This window comes from Accipiter gentilis, chromosome 33 (assembly GCF_929443795.1).
Source record: "Accipiter gentilis chromosome 33, bAccGen1.1, whole genome shotgun sequence".
Classification (NCBI taxonomy): Eukaryota; Metazoa; Chordata; class Aves; order Accipitriformes; family Accipitridae; genus Astur; species Astur gentilis.
This window is the reverse complement of record NC_064912.1, coordinates 12,493,302-12,509,507: the sequence shown is the minus strand read 5'-3', so window position 1 is coordinate 12,509,507 and position 16,206 is coordinate 12,493,302. Positions and strand designations below refer to the sequence as shown.

The window sequence follows — 16,206 nt, the reverse complement described above, 5'->3', positions numbered from 1 at the left end:
TCCCACCGGCAGTAACTTCCCGCCTGCAGAGGGGCTGCCCGGGAGGGGCCGTGCTGGGAAGCTCCAGCAGGGCTCACGGATCACTGACCGGGCACAGCCTCTTGCTGAGGGGAAGACGAGATTGCCCGGGCCTCCCCAACCTCCAGCGAGCCCCCAGACCACTCGGCAGTGACCGGAGCCAGCTGACCCGGCCCGGGCAATCCCGCGCTCCTACCCTACCACCCGCCATTCCTCTCCCCGCCGGGGAGGGGGCGCTGCGGAGCGCCATCACCCACCCCCGCCCCCGCCCCCGCCCCCGCCCCCCCCCGCTCCCCCGCCCTCCGCCGGGCACGGGGAGCATTTCCTGGCCCGCACCGTGCTCTTCCGGGGCGCGGAGGGAGGGGGTGGGGGAAAAAAGGCGGAAGTGCTGCGGGGCCGGTGCCGGCGGAGGGCCCCGCGCTGCTCCCTGATGGTGTGTGGCGGCTGCCGGCCCCAGGCGCGCTCGCTTCAGGCTCAGTATGGCGACGGCGGCGGGGGGGGGAGCCGGTCAGGAGAAACAGCTCGCTCCGACCCTGCTCAGTTTCTTCATCTACAACCCCAAGCTGGGCCCCAAAGAGGGAGAGGTACCGGAGCGGGGCGTCGCGTCCCGGGGCTGTGGGGAGAGGAGGGCAGCCCCCGGCCCGGCTCTGTCCCGGGCTTGGTTGCCGCGGGGTGGGGGGCCGGGGCGGCTGTCTCGGCTCTGCCGTCCCTCCCCGAGGCCTGGGCCGCAAGCCTGCGCCCGCGGGATTAACGCTTCCCCCCCCACCCCCACCCCCCGCCGAGCATCCCCGAACAAAGGCGGCCGCTGGGGAGGAGGGAGCCGCGGCTTTCCCTGCCCGCGGCCGGGGCTCGCGTCTCGTCTGTCTTCGGCGGGGCCGGGGACGAGTGCCACCTGCGTCTGGGTCTGCCTCTGCTTCGGGCTAAAAAGGAACGGTAGCCGAGGGGGTTTTCGACAGCAGCGCCTAAAATATTGTAGATGGGGAGCTGGTCTGTTGGTAACTGTGTTTTACTGAGGAAGTAACTTTTTCTAAAAGTAATTTTCTCCAGGTAGATACAGCATGGTAGAAAGCTTAGTGTTTAAAGGGGATAAATTCAAGTTTTTGCTAGTATTTTCTAGCCATTGTGATCTTTAATAAGTAAATTGAAGAAGCTAGGGCCTCTACTTTTAGATAACAGTGTATTGTATGGTTCATGTGATAATCTTTAGTTTTAATAGTTTTTGAACAGGGCAGTGTTCTTATGTGCTTACTAATGACCAGGGTGATGAGACTGAGTGCACCCTCAACAAGTCCATGGGTGACTCCAAACCGGGGAAGCAGTTGACACACCGGAGGGTAGGGCTGCTATTTGGAGGGACCTTCAGCGAGCTGGGGAAATGGGCTAGCAGAAACCTCGTGGAGCTCAATGAAGGCAAATGCAAAGTCCTGCGTGTGGAATGAAATAATCTCATGCACCATGACAGGCCAGGGGCTGACTGGTTAGAAAGCAGCTTTGCAAAACAGGACCAGGGAGTCCTAAGTGAACAACAGGTTGTACGTGAATCAGCAGTGTGCCCTTGTGGCAGCGAGAACAGCATACCAGGCTGTTTTGAGTGAGTATGCATTAGCAGGTCAAGTGAAGTGGTTGCTTCCCCTCTGTTCAGCGCTTGTGAGACTGCCGGTGGGCACTGTGTTCCTCTGGGCTTGCCAGAGCAGGAAAAATACTGCCAAACTGAAGCAAGGCCAATGGAGGGCCCCTGAGTCGGTCAGGGGACCACAGTCTGTGATGTACCAGGAGAGCCTTAGGGTAACTGGATTTGTGCAGCCTGAAGAAGAGACGATGTGGAAGGGGGTCTGATAGCTGTCTTCACTGCCTAAAGGGTGGCTATAGAGGATGGAGTCAGGTCCTTGAAATGAAAGGATGAGAAGTAACGGAAGAAGTTCCAGCAAGGGAAATTCCGATGAGATAGAAGAAAAAAATTCTTCACAGTGAAGTGGTCAAACAGCAGAGGGGGGGCCTGGAAAGGTTGTGGAATCTCCATCTTTGGAGATATCCAAAACTTGACTGGACAAGGCCCTGGGCTGAGGGCCAGGCTCAGGCTCAGGCTTCTGAGCTGGCTTTGAAGCCAGCCTTGCTTTGAACGAGCTGTGAAGTGACAAGGGGCCTATTATGTCAATAGCCTTCAATTTAGAAAGCATTTTGAGATATATTGGGATGACTGACTGTTTAAGTGTGCTTAAATGTGCCTTTTATCTGTTATTACAGAAGCCCATTTAGTTACAAGATAAAAATCAGCCTAGGAAATTAAGGGATTAAAGTTAAAAAAACAAGCAAACCATGAACTCAGTATTCTTTATCTCTGATTCTATTAAAATGCATTTGCTTTGATTCTTTTTTAAAATTTTAGGAGGAAAAGAAGATTCTCTTCTATCACCCAAATGAAGTAGAAAAGAATGAAAAAATTAGAAATGTGGGACTATGTGAAGCTATAGTACAATTCACAAGGTATGCAGCCTGATTGCACAGCTCATTGTATTAGCAAAGCACTGGAGTTTAAATTTCCCATCGTATGTTTTCTTTTTGTGTGTATAAATATCTATGTCTACATATGTTTTCCTTCCAGGACTTTTAGTCCAACAAAACCTGCAAAATCCCTACATACGCAGAAGAATAGACAATTTTTCCATGAACCTGAAGAAAACTTCTGGATGGTCATGGTACTTATGCATGTGATATGCATATTTCTAAAACATTATATCGCAATGTTCTCAATGCATTCTGCATTGTCTAATACCAGCCTGTTCCACGTTCTAGGTTGTACGGAATCCGATAATAGAAAAACACAAAGATGGAAAGCCAGTCTATGAATATCAGGAAGAAGAATTACTGGTAATACTGAACTTTTTCCATATTTTTTTTTTTCCAAATGGGTTTCATTATATTTTAAGAGTACCTCCAGAAATATGTTTGATTCTTCTTGAACTGCTGCCAAATTGATTTTATATATATATATATATATATATATATATATATATAAAAACTCCATAAATGGAAAAAGGGCAAAGTACTTTTCAATAAAGTTTAAAGAGAGCAAGAGAGAATTATCCAAATAGCAGTTCAAGATCATCCAGTAAACATCAGTGAAATATAAAGCTGTGAGACTTTTAGCCCGGAATAGGTGAATTTTTCTTAGGATCTGTTTGTTTAATAAAGATCTTGCAAGATTTTACATTATGTATTTTTATTAGGTTTAAGTATAATGTTACTACTTTCTTAAGACTGCTAGTAATCTTTACTAATAATCTGGAAAAACAAACAGCTCATAACTATTATGGGATTTCATGTCCAAACTTCAGTATCATTAGGTCAGTTTAATTGTATACAGGAAGGGTATTTGACTGGGTGGAATAATATTTAAAAAGCTGGTTGCTTATGCTGCCTCCGTTCACTACAGTGTGCACTAGTTCTGGTCCTCATTATGTTCTAAGAAAAGGATTGGTGTCACAGGCACTCTTTTGCCAGACAAACAATAAAATAGTCTTTTTTTCATCTGGGTTAAGATCCTAGCTCAATAAAAACCTGCTATAGTGTCCCACCTCCTTTAGCCTTTGACTTGGATGAAGACAAAATTAGTCAGAAATTTAAGTTAATTTTCACTGACCACTGGCCTTAGGGAAGGGCACTATTTGTAACTGGTATCTTGTGCATGAGTTAATAAGGTGCTTTTGGTATTAAATGTAGGGGTGGAAGGGACTCCCTTTATAGAAATAGTACTTTGTAAGTATAAAGAAATTTGTAGACACTGACTGAAAATGCTATTTAACTTTTCAGAGATTGGTTGCTCTAATTTTTGTGTTTGCTGGCTCTTTGAAAACATGTTATGTGGAGCTCAGCCAAAATATTTGAAATCCTCCCTCTGGTTATACTAATGTCCTGCTCTCTTTTCTGCAGGACAAGGTTTATAGTTCGGTCCTACAGCAGTGCTACAGCATGTACAAGGTAGAGTTAATACTGGAGGCTCCTCTTCTGGGTAGAGGAAGAGATCCTCATGGTACCATTTGGATGTGCAAGCTCATCATTGCTTTGACATTCTTGTCTCCTTACTATTGTCTGCTCTCTTCCTGAAGCTGTAATGGTGCTGATGGAAGAGAAAAAGAAAGCTTTTGCAGTTACCTGTGCTGGTTCGTTAGCTTATTGTAAAAAGAGCTTTCTAATTTCTGTGAAGTCCAGATTTCTTTTCATGGGCATTTACACTACTAAGCATTTGATTTTGATGGTGTTAGGTATTACCTGTTGGAGAAATAATACTGGATAAAAGCCATCAATCTGGCTGTTACAAAGCAAGAGCGCAAGAGCACATGATACTTAAGTGACACAGATAAATAATTTCTCTAGCATTAAAGAATTTAGTTTTCTTTTCTAATTCTGCCCCTGCTGCCATATATACCTGGACTCTGCAAACCTCAGAGATGTTTCTTCAATAAAGAAGGGGTACGTTTGGATCTACGTGGGGTCCAAATACTGAGAAACAGGAGCTGTATTATAATCTAGCTATATTCATGGCCAAGTTATAAGAAATTATTTTAGATGACTACCCAACTGACAGATTTATTTTTTTTTTAACTATTAGCTTTTCAATGGTACATTCCTGAAAGCCATGGAAGATGGAGGTGTAAAAGTTCTAAAGGAGAGACTAGAGAAATTCTTCCATCGGGTAAGACCTTATCTTTCAGGCACATATAGTCTGATTCTGCACTGGAATTAAAATGCAAAAATCTTCTCAAAGTGGCTGCAGTAGAACTATAAAACATGAGTGGTGGAAAAGGTGTAGTGGCAACACGAAAAGTCTGGTTGCTCATTTTTTAGGAATAATTCCTGCTTCCTACTAATGTGGTAGGTTCTTTAAGTGAAGTTGAACCACAAGCAAGGTTATGGCTTGATGGAACGGCTTAGCTGTTGGATATTTTTTTCGATGGAATCATGTTTATTCTTTGGAAATTCTGTTTTAATGTTTGGATTGGTTAGTGTGGTAACAGTCTGTGCAGACCTATTTGAGTAACTGTTGCAGAATCATTCAGGTTGGAAGGAATCTGGAGAGGTCATCCAGTTCAGCCTCCTATTCAAAGTAGGGTAACATTGAATTCAAACTAGGCTGCACAGGGCTTTGGCTGGTTGAGTCTTGAAAATACCTGGGGGTGGAGATTCCGCAACTTGCAAGCACAGACTTAATGTCCTATAGTACTGTGAAGTAATGGATAGTTGTGATTTTTAACTTCTACCCCCCACCCCATGTGGGATTAGTAGTCATGTCTGATAAGGTTTCAGGAAATATTGCCTTGGTTATAACTAGTCTTCAGAATTCAATTTCAGTCTTTAAAAGCAAATGTTTTTGTGAAAGGATGGAAACCAAACCCTATTTCTGAGCAAGAAATCCATCAGATATTTTTCAAATAATGTGACTGACTGAGTAGTCATGTCTGGCAGAATTTTGAGTTCCTACATGAAAATTTTCATCAAGCTGGCTTTAAAAGATGGCACCCAGGTGTGTGTCTGCACCTATTTTTCTCATTTGCATGGGAGGAGGAAACAGAGGACTGCTGTCAGCAGTCAATTCTCTTGTGGTAGAGATGTGAATATTGGTATCTCTGATAATGATGGAGAGTAGACACTGTGTACTGGTGTTTAAAATTTTGTTCTCTTAACAGGTTTTAAAAATAACACAATGTTGTGATAGTGTAAACAAAAGTACAGTTCAGTCTGATTTTAGGACAGCCTTCGCTTGTGGGTTTTGGGAGGGGTTTTGATTTTTTTTTTGTAAGAGACTCTAGAATGAACACTCTTGGCACAAGGAGTACTTGTTTGATTAGCTGGTGTATATTTCTGTCTAGACTAAGTTAAAAAATAGAGCATGGCAAAACCGGAAGTAATAGATTTTTATCTTTAAAACATTGTTTTTCTTTGAAGTTCCTACTGAAGATAAAACAGTAATCACTATGGATTTGCATAACAAAGATATCCAAGGAAAAGTTTCTTTTTTTTTGCTGGGGAATTAGAAATGCTTAAAAAATTTAGTCATGCGTGTTGTACTATTATAACCTTATTGAACAAATTGACTACATGTTGCTGGCAGGCTTGGACCGGACTGAAACACTGAAAGGAAATGAGACTTAGACTATAAACTGTTGCAGAGATCTGTCATGCTATTTGTCTGCAAGTATTTTACTTCTTGGTTGTTTTGGTAATGTGAAATGACTGTAGAGGGAGCCATTGGATAAGTCATCTTTCACAGAGCAGAACATTTGATAGTGCATTTCAATCTTAGTAAAGGTTACAGTCTAGCAAGAAAGAGAATAATAGAAATTATCTTTTCCTTTGCACACTAAAAGCTAATGGATTTATCTGCTAATTTCAGAAGTAACTCTGTAGAAATATTAAATATTAGTAAGTTAGGCTGTGCTTTCTTACACTCTCAAAAGATCTTGAGCTAGCCTTAAAAGCCGTTGTCACTATGATTAAGTAATAGCGAGCTGACACCTGGAATCACATTCACACACTCACACATAGAATCATAGAACAGTCTGGGTTCGAAGGGACCTTTAAAGGTCATCTAGTCCAACTCCCCTGCAATGAGCACATATTCAGCTACATCAGGTTGCTTCAAAGCCCCTTCCAGCCTGACCTTGAATATTTCCCATGATGTGGCATCTACCACTTCTCTGGGCAACCTGTTCCAGTGTTTCACTACCCTCATCATAAAAAAATTCTTATATCTAGTCTGAATCTATCTTCTTTTAGTTTAAAACCATTACCCCTTGTCTTATTGCTACAGACCCTACTAAAAAGTCTGTCCCCCCATGAAGGAGTATGTCATACAAGTAGAACTGGAAGGGTGGGGTTTTTTTTGATCGTTAGTCTAGATTACCAGGGATTAGACTCAAATTTGTCATTTAAATCTACATGTTGGAAGTTTTCTGAATTCTAAAAAACAACTGTCATTATTCTCTTAGTACTTGCAGACACTGCATTTACAGTCTTGCGATCTGCTGGATGTGTTTTGTGGAATCAGCTTCTTTCCACTGGATAAAATGACTTACTTGAAAATTCAGTCATTTATTAACAGGATGGAAGAAAGCCTGAACATAGTCAAGTATACTGCATTTCTCTACAATGACCAGCTTATCTGGTAGGTACTTCAATAATTCTTTTGTGTGTCTTCAATTTCTTATCCTATAAATAAGTGCCATAATAGCAAAGCTTCTGAATCAGTGAGAGTTGCATGAAAATGATAAAACTGAATGGTAGGATGAGTGATATGTAGGAAAGGCATTGGGCTTCAGCTTTAAAATCTCTAACCTGTACCAAATGATTACTTCCATGTTGGCCTGAGGAGCAGCTAGAGAAGTATCCCTGTAATTTCCATCCTAAGAGCCTCTGTGCATATATACAAGGTCCTCTGTAGGACCCTTTAGTAGAGACAGTTAATTAAAGAATTGTTCTTCATATGGTTCTGAACCAGGAAACTGATAATGCTTGTGAAGAGTCCTACTTAAAAATGGAGTTAAGAATAGCAAACTTGATCTTTGTTTAAATATTGTTTCTATTTCTCTTCTGGTTTACAGCTAATTTAGATGTGGTTTGTATTTAGCAAATAAACGCAACATTTTGTTAAAGATGAATGTTCTGGGATTGAATCTACTGAGACATTGAAATGTTGCTACCCTAGTTTGGTATGTGCTTTGCCTAAGTTTTGGTTAGAGGAAAACATGTGATCTGAACTGCAGCACAAACATCACTTGCATTTCTTTTTCTCCCTGATGTTCTAGGAGTGGACTGGAACAAGATGACATGAGAATTTTATACAAATATCTCACGACATCTCTGTTTCCAAGGCACATGGAGCCTGAGGTATGGTAGTTAGAGGGGTTTTTGGGTTTTGGGGTTTTTTTGGGGGGAGGGGGGCATTAGTTTTGTGTTTTGTGTTTGGGTTTTCTTTTTCTTCATTTTCTTTCTGTTTATTTGGTACCACTAAGGGCTAAAATACCAGAGAGGAATATCTCTCTTTCCATGTGCCCTGCTCTTAAATTTTAGTTTAGAAATTCTGGGATGTATTGCTTTCGGGGCACTTCACTGAACTTGGTAGTATTTACACCTAATGCTTACAATAGGAATTGTGCTGATAATTTGGATATGGGATAGTGACAGAGAGTTTACTCTGTGTTGATACCTGATGACTTCCCAGTACTGCAAATGAATCGCTTCAGCTTAATGGCTAAATGCAGCATGGATTGCCATAAGACCACATGGAATTAGTTATCCCTCCCATCAAAAAGCTCCATAAACAAAATTTTAAAATTAATAAATGCAAAATCAAAATGCCCTGTTCTATCAGCATCTCTTCCACGTTAGCTTTATCTCCTTCATGTTACACAAAGTATGTATCTTCATGAGTGGCGATTTCTGCAAATGGTTTGCTTTGATTTAAAGACAGTCCACAAAATGTAACAGAAAATACCTCTCTAAGCTGTTTTTTCTTGTGTGTGTTCTTTTTTTGCTTCAGTTAGCAGGAAGAGATTCTCCAATACGTGCTGAAATGCCAGGAAATCTACAACACTATGGAAGGTAGCTCTTGTTTACTGTCACCATCTACTGCTTCTTCCCTCAAGGACAAAATGTTTGGGAGGAGTACATGTATTTTGAGTACGTTTTCCACACACAGTTCACTCAAGAGTGTCGCACAGTAGTTGGTGCAATGTAAAACTTGACCTCTGGGAAAAAAAGAGAAAAGGCTTCATTAACATTACTGCACATTTATTTTTCTTCCCCACTGTTCTTAATGCACTGCATGAAAAATTTTTTAACTGCTCCGGTCATTTCTTTTCAGTCAGGCACTTCAGACAAAGGTGTAGATTTAATCTAGAGATTTATCTATTTATTTTCTCTCTGTACTCAGTATGTCAGAGTGGGGAATTCTGTACTTAATCAGCTGGTCAACATTATTTTGAGTAGTTGTGGGTTTGGATGTCTTTCTTTAATCGCAATAATTCCTCTTGCCTGATTTATTGTATTCTTTTGGGATGAAGGCGCTGGCACACACTCCTTGTCCCATCCATCTGTCCCCCACATCTCTCCAAGTTTAGGTGCTTCTAGCACACCACTGTTTTACATAAAACTAATTTGGATGTACTGTTGGAAAGCAAAGGAAAAGTGCTTTCCCAGTAGCAACAAAAAAAGGGTTTTTAAAGATAAGTCACAACTTGAATGTGGAAAGAGTTTCGTTGTTCCTTTGGTCTGCACAGTTTATTTCTTTTGTGTTATTCGGGCTTTCTGATTATGTTTCTGTAATTCTTTGGAGCATATATACAAATAATACTTTGAAAATGTAAGAGTGCTGAGATAATGTATTAAGGGCTCTGTGCCTATCTGGATAGCTGAAAACTCATTGTATTCAAATACATTCATAGACACAAGTAATTGTTAGTTTCAAGAATATCTGTTAAATAGGAGAAAATGAAATGCAAGAATTCATTGTATCTCACCTATTGAATTATTTTCTAGGTTTCTTACTGGACCTTTAAATCTTAATGATCCGGAAGCAAAATGCCGTTTCCCCAAAATATTTGTTAACACTGATGACACTTATGAAGAGCTTCATTTAATTGTTTATAAGGTATTATGTTTTTCTATGCAATTATTCCACAGAATTAGGAATCTATATACAATGAAGACGACAAGGATGTGAAGTACTTATCAATGTGTCTTTCTAGACAATTCATATGACCAGGTTAAAGCAAAGAGACAGAAAACTCTTTGGTGATTCTAGCAACAAGCTTTAAAGCCTGAATCCTCTTTTTCCCTCTCCTGTACCCTCCTCAAAACAGTTGTTTTATTAAAAAAAAACAAACAGCCTTCAGTTACTTCAAGTGGTTTAATACCTGGCTTTATGTAGTATTAATCAATAAAACAAAAAACTAGTATTTTTTTTAATTAAATGCAAGTTTCTTGCAGACAAATATCCTTGCATAAAATGCATTTTTAGCAAATTTTACCTTTCCCCTACAACTTAAAATTCAGCCCAGTTAACAGTTTTTAAAATCTTAACTATCCTGTGTTGTGCAGGATTGCAAAGAGATTATCCTATTGAAGTGTTATCTTTGAAGTAGATTTTTTTTTAACTGGTTTACCTGTGTGTGACCTCACTGAAGTATTGTCATTTATTTGAGGTAGTTGAGGTAACCTGTTGTAAATGTTTTTTTTGCTTTAACTTTTTTGTTCCAGGCCATGAGTGCAGCTGTCTGCTTTATGATTGATGGTAAGTACCTATTAGCATCACTTATTTGGCAAGACAGAGTTAGTACAAAATGCAACTTGTTTTTACTCTTGAAAAATACTCATGTTAATTTGTTATTTGAGTTATTTACTCTTCATAAGTGCTTTTATCGGTCTTCTGGTTTTTGTTCCAGTGGTATAAGTAACTCAATATACACAATAAAATGAGTAAATATTCCTTCAGTTAGCCATGGACTTTCAAAATCATCCAGAAGGTTATAATTAAGAGAGAGGCCTCTCATGGATGTTTAAAGAAAACAACTACAGAAACTGTACCTTCAACTGTGGGAAGAGAATCTCATCTCTCCCTTTTCTTTACCTATCACCTAGCTTCAATTCCACCTACGCTGGAGTTTTGCCGTAAACTGGACAGCATTGTTGGGCCTCAACTCACTGTCTTAGCATCAGACATATGTGAACAGTACAACATCAACAAGAGAATATCAGGGTTTGTACCACGTTTCTGCTCCTGTTGCAGTCCCTCATTAGTTGGTTAAAAATTAGGTTTAATGAACAACTTAAATAATGGTAACATGAGTGCAAATGTTGAAAACATTAAGTTAACTGTGTACTTTAAATGATGTTTATCTACCTTTCTGCATCTTAAGCATTTATAAAGTGCCTGTTGTTGCATATTTAGGTCTCCCTGAAGTAACAACATACATGTTACTAATTTAGGAACAGATGTTTATTGTGTGGCTGAAACCTTTTCCCTCTATGTGCATAATTGTTGCAGAATGAGAATCATGTAAATACTAAGATAAGTCTCACTATTATCAACTGGGATTCTGCTTCCTCAAGCCCCAGCTGTCAGCAGATTATTCAGATACAAGAGGTGGAACTTTGAGGTTTTGTTTCTTTCATATGTGAAATGAGACTAGCTGACCCATGCAGATGATGAGTTCTACAGATTACTGTGCTTGCAAAAATATAAACCAGATAGCAAAAATGCCAACGGACATGGTAGTCTTCTGTCACTGTCGCCCATGTTGAAGTAGAGAAGTAGCAGTTCCTGCAAAATCTTAACTTCAGTTTATACTTTCTAACTTTTCTTGAGGAAAACAGAATCTCATAATGTTCACAAATAGCCCTTGGGCTAGTAGAACAATTGAGTTTTAAAAAAAAACCAAAAAGATCACTCACTGTCTTTGTACCCACATCCTTTGTGCTGATTTCCTTTGACTTCTCCTTTGACTTTCTGCTATTTTGTGTAATGTTAAAATAGGAAATGTATTTTTCACATCAAGTGGACACTGACACCACTAGCTCTGAGTATTGCCTTAGACAAAAGTACTTACAGCTTGGACGGAGCTATGTAACTTTTAACTCTGTTACAAATCCAAAAGGAAAATGAAGGTCTAGATACTAGAACAACTTTTGTTTAACAGTTTGAAATGGGGATTTTAGTGAGTGGATTATTTGGTTACAATATAAGCTTTACAGTTTAGTACTTTTTTTCCAGAATTACTGCTTCTTGAAGTGTTGCCATGTATGGTAGGTGAGGAAGAAACTGTCTTATATTTTCTATTTTGCAGGACTGAGGTAACTACTTGAGTAGCAAAAAAAAAAAGTCAAATGAAAAAGGATGTTAATGCTTTGGAAAATATACTTCACTTGGAACTATAGCTGATTTTCCATAAAATTGTGTTTATTTTTAGATAGATTTGTTATTTGGGGAAGCAGGAACAGCATTACATATGACAACAAAAGAGGAATTAAACCAAAGATAGGTGTTTGACCGGACTCATTTAGTGGTAGCATGCCAAATGAGCAAAATTGCAGGGTATAGAATAGGATGTGCTTGAAATTGTGCCAATCTACTAAATCATTAAGCTTGGAGTTTTTTAATGTCATCTGGGACTGGCTTTGGCAGCTTTAACTCTTTTAAAGTTTAATGCCATGGTGTCCTGAAAACATGATACAGTTTCTTGACGCTAATGCATCTGGGTGACAAGAGAGCAAGGGTATCTAGTTGTTTGCTAAGGCGAGTGGTGTCATCACAGTATCTCCTGATTCTAAATAATACATAGCCTGAAGTACCAATTGTTACAGCCAGTTTTTGCCAGTCTGAATTTGTTGTGACTTCTACCAAAACTATAGCTCTAATGACAGATTTTTTATTAAGAAAAGAGGAAATGGAGGAAGACTGTCAAGGCAGGAGTTTGAAAATAGTCTCATGCTTGGCCCAAACAAATGATGGGGGGAAATCTAATTGCCTGGATCAAGGAAGAGTTCTTTCTTTTCATTTTAACAAATAACAAAGATGTGAGTGGAAGATTACTTATTGATCAAATTAAAGACCTAGCATCCATTCAAACCAGAGTGGACTGGCACTGGGGACAGCAGCAAAGAAACAAAATGGGGACAGAGGAAAAACAGCTCATTAGAAAAATGCAAACAAGCCACTACTGGGAAGTGCCCTTAGACTCCCCTGTGTCTATTTACTAGCAGCCTAAGCAGCAGAAGGAGAAGAACTGGTCGGTTTGGCAGGCTTGCTTTTCCCACCCCTCCCATCCAAGAAAGTGTGTTAAAATGAAGTTTGGTCATTCCAAAAGTCTTAATGTACTTGGGTCTCTTCAATGTGAAGATAACTTCAGGATGTCTGAGTAAGCCTTACACTGGCTAGTTACCTGTTCCCTGTGAAGCCTGTGCTTGCAGAATGCGTCAGTATTCACAAGTCACCTTTTTTCTTTTTCTTTTTTAAAACATTCCTAGGGCTGAGAAGGAGCCTCAGTTTAAGTTTATCTATTTCAATCACATGAACCTGGCAGAGAAAAGTACCATTCACATGAGGAAAACACCCAGTGTATCACTTGCATCTGTTCACCCTGACCTCATGAAGATTCTCGGTGACATCAACAGTGACTTCTCCAGGTAATGCTTAACTATTAAATAGTCTGCAACTCCTTCTATCAGGTAGATTTTTTTCAAATGAGTGAAGCTTTGATGTCATCTTGTTCATGGATGGCTATTCATAGCTCTGAGATAAATGGTGTAACATGGGTCATATTTGTATTTTGTGTTGGTTTAGAAGTAGTCTGTCTTAAACAAAACTTCTGTTGTCCTTTTAAAAAAAAAAAAAAAAATTTGAAGAAGGACCAGGGCCTCTGTCCAAGAAAATCTCTCATGTATTTGAAACTTCAGAGTAGCCATAACAAACATAGAAGAGATGTGAAGCCTAGTGCTTTTGCACTTAAGTCTGTCTAATCTCTGGCTCTGAAAAAGCTGGCTGCTTTTAGGGATTAGACAGTAGATGAAATGCAAACCTTGCAGTTACTGCTGATAGAGAAGATAACTGGCTTCTTGTCAATGGGTATGGTTCTTCAAGGTGGGACAGATGCTCTGTCACTATAAAAATTAACAACACAAAAATGCTGAATAATTGATGTCTATAATTAGCAAGTAGCAGTTTTCCCACTCTGCTTAAGCAAGGCTTTCATTTTTCTATAAATGAAAAAAGTATGTTTCCTCATATTGTGGAAGTACTGGGTTAGTGACTGCTTTATGTAATACATCTAGTTGTTCAGCACAGTTTAGTTCTAGGTTTAACAGTTAGAAATGTGAAAGCTTAGTATCACCATACCATCTCCAACTTTTTGGTCACTGTGTAGCAAATCATAATTCTATTAAGTATGTCCTTAATGGTATGGAGGATAGGTGTTTTCTTCAAAGCATTCAAGTATTTGGCTGATGGACAAATTGATGATCTACTCATCTGGGGCTGTAATTGTCCTAAGCAGCTGTTTATGAAGCCTTCATCCTAGATTGCTGAATTATGTCTAAGTTAGTATTGGTAGTGTCTCTTTGAAACTGCACAACCACAACAGTTCATGACATTAAGCTGTCCTAATGACTACAAATAAAGATGTTGAAGATGAACTTGCATGACTCGCCTTCTTTACTTTCTCAAACTTCTTTCAGAGTTGATGAAGATGAGGAAATTATTGTGAAGGCAATGAGTGATTACTGGGTAGTTGGGAAGAAGTCAGACCAGCGAGAGCTGTATGTTATTTTGAATCAAAAAAATGCAAATCTGATTGAAGTTAATGGTAAGGATTGCTTTTTATTACCTTTAAATACAGTTACTAAGAATACATTTTAGTAAAGTATGTCCCTGGAGAAGTAATAAAATCCATCTTACAAGAAATCTAGAGAGGGATTGATCTATGACAGACCAGGTAAGTTTGCATAAGGTTTTAGTCTGCCTTCTACCAGCTGTGAAAGAACAGCATAAATATTCAGCAGATGTTCTTAATTATTAATCAGCCATTCTTCCTCCTTCAAATAATAGGAGAGCTCTGCAAGCTTAATTTAGGAGTAATTAATGAAGTGTATTACAGCTGAGATGAATATATTTACATCTGAGTTAGGTTTACTTGTCAGTGGTCCATGGGTAGGTTACTTATACATAATGACTATGCTGTCAGTGATCCTCATTCCATTGTTTTGTTTCTAATGCTGTTTTAAGAATTACTTACTATGACTAAGAGTGCAAATTAACCTTAAGATGCAATAAGCTTTTATATAGACTTGAAGAGAAAGGGCAGTTTGAATCTTTCTTGCAGCAATTTTAGGGTTGTTTTAATAGGAAGCAGTGTGCTCACTTGGATGATGGGAAAGAATTAATACTTTTCTAAGACCAAAGCCTAGCAACCTAAATTTTAAAAAAAGGAATGGGTTGCAGGACTTACACAGTCATTTCTAATTGTCTTTCAGGATCAAACCTGCCATACAGAAACAGTAAATGAGTGTTTCTGTGCCTGATAAACTTAGGAAATGTTGTCTGCCAAATAGCATGAAGCAAAAGTTGTAATGAAAAAAAAGCTGACTTGATTTATTTTAACAGACTACCCTAATCCCTCCTTCCCCTGAAATGGGGTTATATTTCCTTTTGCTGAAACTAAGTCTTCTGCTATTGCAGTGTAAAAGTTTGATAAGATGCATGGCTGAGCAGCATACTCAAACCATCATTTACACTTTAGCCACTTAGAATACAACTCATCTTTCAGACAGTGTGAAACATCAGACTTGACTCAACCTTCTCTTAATGAAGACAGAGTAACATTAAATGTATTTCTACATTAGAAACTCCTAGGGTTTTTTCTATTTGAATTTAATATAATCTCCTGATGATCCCCAGGGTTTTTCTTGTGGAGATTCCTATAGAATATCATACTGAAATATCTTCTCTCTTTTTTTTTAACAGAAGAAGTGAAGAAACTTTGTGCAACACAGTTTAATAATATTTTTTTCTTGGATTGATCTGCAAAGGGCTGATTTATTGAAGATGTCAATGTCAGACACTTGTTCAACATGAAAAGTTATTAGTCATATTATTGACTGGAATAATGACAATAGTAAAGCAATACTTGCTTTGTAAGAATCAAAATTTCTACTAAAATCTGTAAACTCTTGATCATAAAATTTTTAGATTTTAAAGATGTTTATGTGCAAACTAATTAAAAACCAGTCTAAATTCATCTGTACCATTCCATTCTGATATCGTTATGTGAATATTTTACTGGAAAATAAAACTAATAATTGTTACACTTTTAAGGGCATCTTTTTGTTTTCCTGTGTTCATTTGCATCATGTGACTTTCTGCTGATTTTCTACAATGTGAAACTAGACTGGTTACAAAAGACCCCTCAACAAAGAACATTCTAGATTGACCTGTTCTTTGCAACTCCTGCTTCAGCCCAATTTAAAGTTGTTGTCCAATTCTTACATACTTGTTTATATGCAGTATTTCAGTCAAATAAATCATGTTTAAGCAGAAACCATTTCATTGGGACATATAGGAACTGATATCTTGTCATGATTGTATCAGTTTAACAGAGGGAATTTTTAGGTACAACTTAAATAGTGACTTCTGGAATAGTT

General features: G+C 39.0%; 1 protein-coding gene across 1 annotated transcript; it reads left to right on the top strand.

The window, feature by feature from the left end:
• Positions 1-393: 393 nt before the first annotated feature.
• On the top strand, positions 394-15,872 carry CCZ1 (CCZ1 homolog, vacuolar protein trafficking and biogenesis associated). The gene is made up of 15 exons (XM_049791182.1): positions 394-602; positions 2,405-2,502; positions 2,621-2,714; positions 2,812-2,886; positions 3,949-3,996; positions 4,628-4,711; positions 7,005-7,180; positions 7,821-7,902; positions 8,555-8,616; positions 9,553-9,664; positions 10,273-10,306; positions 10,654-10,771; positions 13,039-13,197; positions 14,245-14,372; positions 15,530-15,872. Exons 1-15 carry the CDS (start codon positions 498-500, stop codon positions 15,583-15,585), a joined length of 1,431 nt encoding a protein of 476 aa, XP_049647139.1. The 5' UTR covers positions 394-497; the 3' UTR covers positions 15,586-15,872.
• Positions 15,873-16,206: the final 334 nt, after the last annotated feature.